This window comes from Centruroides sculpturatus, unplaced genomic scaffold (genome assembly GCF_000671375.1).
Source record: "Centruroides sculpturatus isolate CEXI.00-Female unplaced genomic scaffold, Cexi_2.0 scaffold81, whole genome shotgun sequence".
NCBI classification, from domain to species: Eukaryota; Metazoa; Arthropoda; class Arachnida; order Scorpiones; family Buthidae; genus Centruroides; species Centruroides sculpturatus.
The window spans coordinates 575661-583512 of record NW_019384371.1 but is presented as its reverse complement, the minus strand read 5'-3'; the positions used below and the strand labels follow the sequence as shown (position 1 = coordinate 583512).

General features: G+C 30.9%; 1 protein-coding gene across 1 annotated transcript in view; it reads right to left on the bottom strand.

The window, feature by feature from the left end:
- Window positions 1-7852, bottom strand: part of LOC111614976 (SWI/SNF-related matrix-associated actin-dependent regulator of chromatin subfamily A member 5-like) — a 61893-nt gene that overhangs the window by 35860 nt on the left and 18181 nt on the right. Inside the window, exon 7 of the mRNA XM_023356351.1 lies at window positions 2004-2072. Coding sequence (XP_023212119.1) covers window positions 2004-2072 — 69 coding nt within the window. The remainder of the gene's footprint in view (window positions 1-2003; window positions 2073-7852) is intronic.

The following is a 7852-nucleotide window of genomic DNA, read 5'->3' as shown; positions in this document are numbered from 1 at the left end:
GCATTATCAGTTAATTTAGAAATTAATAGAAAATTTAGCTTATTTTAAGTTAAAAACTTACTTCTGTTGAACTTTTTGTGAGTCTAAAATGAGATTTGAAGTCATCCATAGAATATGAAGGTACGACCTCTTCAACGTAATTTCGTATCTTCTGTCGCTTAGATTTTTTACGTTCATTGGAAACAGCGATGCCAACCATTAAATTTTCATACCTCCTTTTTTTATTCTCTTGTAATTCTTTAAATAATATGTTACTTTCTAAAACTGAAATCAGCGAACAAGGGACAGCGTCCATTTTGCTTCAGCGACAAGCGTTTGTAAAATGCCGTGCAGCGACATGCAGCGGTTGCTGCTCGTGACGTCATTTACGCTACATTTTCGCTGCATAAAAAAACGCGGCCTAACTTTGGCCATTTCCTTCTCAGTTTTACAAAATTTAATTAAGATTTCAATATAATAACATTGTTTGACAGTCTGGCCACTAAAAAACTCACAATGTCTTCATAACATGCTAGATATTGAAGAAAACAATGGTCTGGGCAGTTGTCATCTTTCACACTTTCTCTGCTTTCTGAAAATCATTTTGTCATTCAAAACTCTTGTGCAAGAGATATATAGTCTTCATAGTAGAGCATCAGTCAATAATTGTAAAGTTTCCATTGCAAATTTCTCAAGTTGGATGAGAAATTTAATATAAACTCATTGTTCACTTTTTCCAACTAAATGCAAACTCATTTCCATACTAAGATCTGTACTTTAATCAGTAGTGATGAACAAATGGGAAATTTGTCACACAGAAGAAGAGGTGAAGTTTGAACATCATCTTTTTATTTTTCTACTGGTTCCTGATGAACAATCAGTTTTGTTATTTTCATGTATTGTCTTCTTTTTAAATTTAATCATCTTTATTGGTTTACAGCTTCTTTTATCCTCAAGCACATTAATGTTTCTTTTCTTAAAAGTTTTATGTAAAACAACTCTTTATTACCATTTTTTAATATAGTAGTAATATTATTTTTTCCTCATGTTTTGGAATTGTTGTTTTATGCCCTTTTGCAAACATTATCATATAACATATATAACATTACAAAATAAAGAACATAAATAACTTTAAATGGATTAACAACCAAAAACAACCAACCTTTTTCTTATTACAGTAGAGCATCGATTATCTGAATACCGATCAACCAAAACATCAGTTAACCAAAAGTGTTCCAGTCGGCAAATTCAAATTTTCACTGGTGCTGTGGCAATGCAATATTTGCTATGTCTTGGGCTACTCCAATATTATTTTTGTTGGTATGCGTGTTTTTAGCTGGCAGCACTGGCACGACCATATTGTATTTTTAAAATTATTTCTTTATTTTGCACAAACAAAATAAATATATTGAAAAATATAAAAACAAAAAAAATTTATATTTCAGAAGTTAATCTAGTATCAAAAACATTCCAATTCAGCACATGTTGAGAGAGTACTTAAGGACATGCCAGTATTTGAATGAGGCTTTTTTCTCCTATTGTGAGTGGTGTGTTTTGCTTCAGCTCATCAAAGAATATAGCCCAAGCAGCTGACATCTCCAGATAAACCCAAGAAAAAGAAAGAGTTTTGCTTGTTTTGTATGATGTTTTTCTGAGGACTGTGTGTCATGCTGAATTGGAATGTTTTTTTATACTAGATTAACTTCCGAAATATAATTTTTTTTTGTTTTTATATTATTCAATATATTTATTTTTTGTGCAAAATAAAGAAATAATTTTTAACGATACAATAGCCACAATTATTATTTTTAAAAAATTTTTGTTAGGCTTAACATTGACGAAAATTCAATGCGAAGCAACACACTACAGAGAAAAATTTCAACATGTGATAGGTTAAAGTATTTTTTCATACATGATCAGTTATCCGAACAACCCCAGTCCCAAATTGTTTCGAATAATTGATGCTCTACTCTATTTCTTATCTTAAACTATTTTTTTAAACTTATAAAATTATAAATACTTACAGCATGTAATCTTTCAACTAGTGAAGTATCACCTAAGCAGTTGTGTGTGTTAAACCAAGAATCAAAATCCTATAAAAATATTAATAAAAATAAATTAAATTATATTTCATTAAATTTATAAAAATTCATTGTTAAATAATTAATGATTTCTACTGTCACTGTTAAATAATCACTGTTAAATAATTAATGATTTCTAAAGAACAATGGATAATGTCTAAATTTGTAATTCATCACCAACAGTCATAAATTAAACAGCAATCATTTTACTTCAGATATGTAAATTGCTTATTGGTTACCTTATAATTCTAACTCTTGATAATGAATTTTAAAATATTTCATATACATAAAATAAGATTTGTTAAACATAAAATTTATTAATTATACTTTAATATATTATTACCTATGCAATTAGAAAATCTATATTAGTTGAATCATTGTCTTATTAAATAGCCATAGTAAAAGTTTTTGAATTCTTAAAAATAGCTTACTACATAAAAAGAAATTACAAATCTTTCTTTAGACCAGGGCTTCCCAAATGCTATCATAGGGGAGTCGGATGATACCCACAGGTTGCCTGCACGCGACATAATGAGTGAGTGCATGGCGCATGCGTCTCATCACCCTGTCCTCCATTTTCCCGTCCTTTCGTTCAGTCTTTTGTTTTCATCGATTACAAGTGTTGATGAATCAGTGATTTCAAGTGTGTTGTATTTAATTTACGCATTGTAAAATGAATAACTTTATTTAAATAAATAGAAAATGTGTTGAAGACTCAGGAAAGAGTACAAAGGAAACTGTAGAAAAACAAAAAAAGTACAGAAAATATGATGACCAATATTTAGATTTTGGATTTACCTACATTAGCAAAGGAAATGTGGAACTACTCCAATGTGTTGTTTGTCATAAGGTGCTGGCAGCTGAAAGTATGCTTACTAATGAATTGAAATGTCATTTAGAAACAACTCACAGTAATTTACAAGGAACACCGCGAGATTTTTTGCAAGAAAATTGGGAGAACTGAAACATTAGTTGACATCCTTGTTTTCCAGAGCATCTGTTCCCTCCAAAGCACTGCTTGCCTCTTACAAGGTCGCTCACCATATTGCCAAATGCAAGAAACCACACACGATTGCTGAAGATCTTATTTTACCTGCAGCGATTGATATGGTATCAGTGATAATTGAAGAATCAGAGGCTAAATAAATAAAATATATTCCTCTTTCTAACAATACGATTAGTCATTGCATTCATGGCATAACTGAAGACATTATTGCTCATTAATGTCTTCAGCTATGTCATGAATGCAATGACTAATCGTATTGTTAGAAAGAGGAATATTTTTTTATTTATTTAGCCTCCAATGAGCAAATTGTGAAAAACTTTCTGGTTTATTTGCCATTCAACTGGATGAAGCAACAGACAGTAATAATGATGCTCAATTAATATGTTACATGTGATACATGGAAGAAGCAAATGTATGTGAGGATTTGTTATTTTGCAAAGAAATGACTGATACCAGGGAGGCTAGTGATTTGTCTGCGATTATAGATTCATACAAGAAAGAAAATAACATTCAATGGGAGAACTGGGTGTACAGATGGAGCTTGTGCAATATCAGGGCAGTATGGAGGCATTAAAACCAAGGCACCAAATGCAAAATGGACACATTGTGTCATACATAGGGAGGCCCTGGCTACAAAAAATATTTCACCTGAATTAAATCTTGTGATTGATATAATTATTAAAGTGGTAAACTCTATAGAAACAAGACCCATGAAGGCAAGATTTTTCCGAAAGCTTTGTGAAGATTTGGGTGGCGAGCATAAATATTTAATTTATTACTGTAACTCTCGTTGGTTGTCGAGAAGTAACGTACTGTCATGTGTATACAAATTAAAAAATGAGTTGTACACATATTTATTGATAGAATCACATCATGATGCAGAAAAGTTTAAAGATACTGACTTCTTAATAAAACTGGCATATTTTTGCGACATATTTGAGAAATTAAATATCGTTAATAAATTGCTGCAGGGAAACGAAACTCATATACTGCAACTGGCTGATAAAATTGCAGCATTTAAAAAGAAGTTTCTGTTGTGGAAAAGAAAAATAGAAGAGGACAGCAAGGAAATACTGACTGTTTTCCTGTTTTAAATGGCTTTCTGCAAGAAAAATCTATTCAAAATCTGGAGCCAAGTTTGCAATTGATATTTATCCAACACTTATCAACACTAAGCACTCATTTTGATACATATTTTGCAAAGAATCTAGATCAATATGACTGGATTAGAGACACATTCTAATCGACCCAACCCTCATCTATAGGCGAGAAAAACAGCTGTTAGAACTATCTTGTAATACAAGCCTAAAACTATGATTCAATAAAGACAAATTATTTCAATTTTGGAGCAATGTATCCCAAGAATATCCTACTATTAGTACTACAGCTTTGAAGGTTCTTTTACTGTTTACTACATCATACTTGTGTGAAACTGGGTTTTCTGCAGTTGCAGTAGTCAAGTCGAAATACAGGTCACAAATAAATTTAGAAAAAGAAATGAGAGTAGCAATTTTAAAACTTCAGTCCCAATTTGAGAAGTTATGCTCAGAAAAGCAAGCTCATCCTTTTCATTAATTATACTAATAAATAATAACTATTAAGACTCTATATTCTTTGGAGTTTTCTTTGAATAATAAAGTAATTTTAATGTCTGCTAGAGCTACACGCAGGCATCTTCTTTCAGGAGGGCGTCGCAAAAAAATTACTGCCTTTAAAAGGAGTCACAGTATAAAAAAGATTAGAAACCCCTGCTTTAGACAATACTAATTAACACACATACAGTGATAACTCAGAACTCAAACATCTCAGAAGTCGAACAACTTGGCATCTGAACAATTTCTTCAAGGAACTTTTGCCCAAAAGTCAAACTTTTCTTTAAACTCTAACATAAAGGTGGCCATACTGTATGGTGTACAACATCTGTACAGGTTTGAATGATGCGATAGTGTTGTCAGATTGGCAGACACGGAAGCTGAACTTGCTTATATCACACAGATAGCCTGGGAGCACAGTTTCAGTGAGCAATTAATTTTTATTTTCGGCTACAAACAATGAAAATTTGTTACTTTTCTAAATTCATTGACATGACTTTGAAACACATTGAACAAGCTCAGCCGCATACAGTTCATCTATCGCATTTTATTGCATTATTTTTTATTGTTTTTAATCTATTATTTTTTCCGTTGCTTTATACATTAATTAGGACATTTACTTGTGTTATTTTAGCTTAAATTATGATTTTTAGAATTAAAATGGTCATATTTTAGGGTTTGGGAATGGATTAATTCATGTTACATCATTCCTTAAGGGAAAAATTGCTTTGAAACTTTCTGGCACTTGATTGCCCCCCAAAAACAAATTGAATTTGAGTTCCACAGTATCACTGTATAAAAGTATGTTCCAATGTTACTATATGGTTGAATTCTATTTATTGATAGTTCACATACTGATTCCTTGAAGTTGAGAAACCATTATGTGGTTTAAAGACAAATTTTTACAAATTTGATAAACCACTTTACAGAAGCAAGTCTAACCTCCAAATTGAAGCTATGATGAGTAATGATCTTTAAATTACAATGAAAATATAATAATAAGAATTTAAAATCCTAAATAAAGTAAAAATTCATTAGTATAGAAGAAACATTCAAAAATAAAAAAGGCCATCTTTATAATTTATCCTTTTTTTCATGCACCTCAAGAATACAACAAAGCCATACATCAAAGTTGATCTTAATTTTGAAGTTCTTCTCTGCCTCAACATGTAAAAATGTGTCTTTTATATATATAACGCTGATGTATGGCTTTGTTGTATAACTTAAAATATGTGTATATATACATATTTTAAGTTCTTCTTCTATACTAGTGAATTTTTAATTGTAGCATTCATCCTACATATTTTATAAATCCTAAATAAAGTTAGTCATTAAACAGAAGTAATCTTTAAAAAATCTAAGTTATTCTATCAGAACACAAGATTTAACAATATTTTTACAAAATAAGTTAGACAGCCAGACTAGTTTATAGATTATAATCATTAGATAAAAAGATTGAAATCTGAATTATATCTTTAATAATTTTTATAAACACACAATTTAAATAATTCCACAATAATTCTTAAATTCTTAAAGTTTTCTTAAATCAATAATATAAACAGTATATTTTATCAATTAGAGTAAATTAAAATTTCCAATGTAAAAATTACACAAAAGAGAAGAACTATCACGAATAAATAAAAATCAGAAATAGAAAAATATCATCAAATAAATAATAAAAATAAACAAAACAAATAAAAAATATTCATGTATCTGAATTCAACTGCTTGCATAAAAGATAATACAATGAAATACAGTAGAACCTCAATTATCCGGATTTTCGATTATCTGGATTGTTCAAAATAAACAAAAATTTTACGAATTTGCTGATTTGCACTTGGCACTTAGCAAATTACGACACTGTTTATGTGTACGTGATGAAACTTTTTTTGTTTCAACAGCGTCTCACCCAGGACATTAGTCATAAACTCTTAAATATATTTTACGTCGTAATAAAAATATAACTTGCCATACGTATTTATAAATAATTTATATTCAAATTACATCATTCTATGACCAAGGGCGGCATAAGGCATGGACGACGTGGACCACCGCCTATGCCTCGTGGTCCGAAGGGCCTCGCGCCTTGAAGGTTTATGCATTACTTAAAAGCTGCGAATGCAATGAAATAATTTTATTCATCATAAAACGATAAATAGTTTGTTAAATTTTTATTCATAAAAATGCAGTTTCAACTGCTTTTTATTTTATAAAGCCTACTTCTTGCGCCACCAGAGGGCCTTTCAAACAATAGGTAGTCTGTTAGCACTGGTCAGTAGTAGTCCAAATTCAATACAAACATTTGTTTCTTGAAAATTTGATCACGATTTAAATATAGTATTTATTTTTAATATTACCGATATGTCATCGAAAAGAAAANTTTACCCAATTCTCGAACCGTGTCAGAGTGAATCCGTGCTATAAAAGTACCGTGTTATACGGGGGATGGTACCAATTCTCAAACCGTGTTAGAGTGAATCCGTGCTATAGAAGTGCCGTGTTATACGGGTGTTACCTGTATATAAAAATGTGTGTGTGTGTGTGTGTGTGTGTCCTTCATGCATTACCACACTGTTTATCTGATTGCCGTGAAACTTCGGAAAGTTTTTTAATACACTCCCGCGAAGGTTTTTGGCATAGTACATTTATCCTACAATAGATGGCGCGCATGTATACGAGTGTATCGAGAACAGTGTGTTCGATCAATTTCAAATTGTGAAGACCATTTCTCCCTCCAAAAAATCTCTCTATATATGCATTTGTGAACCGTTATTTACGATATTTGTAATAATTTTTGTTTAATCACTTTATTTCAACTTTTTTTTTGTTAATTATGTATTTGCTAGAACTTTGTTAAAACCTTAACTGTACCCCGAACAACAACCGAAGTTGTAGGAGGAAATTCGTGTATTTTACGATCTAGGGATCCCCCTTTTCCAAATTTTAATATCAACTCAAAACAATTTAAAAAGACAAATTACAATAAAACGGTTTATTATCCAACTATCAGAAATTTCGCAACATGCCAAGGAAGAGAGGAAGGAGCAATTAAATAATTAAAATTATAAAGGATTAAAAAATATATATAAAAATGGAGAATATCGCACTTCTGACAATCACTGCAAGTGTGTGGGCTAAATTTGGAGAATCCGTGCTTCTCACATGGACAACTGTATGTGGCCAGCTCACGCGTC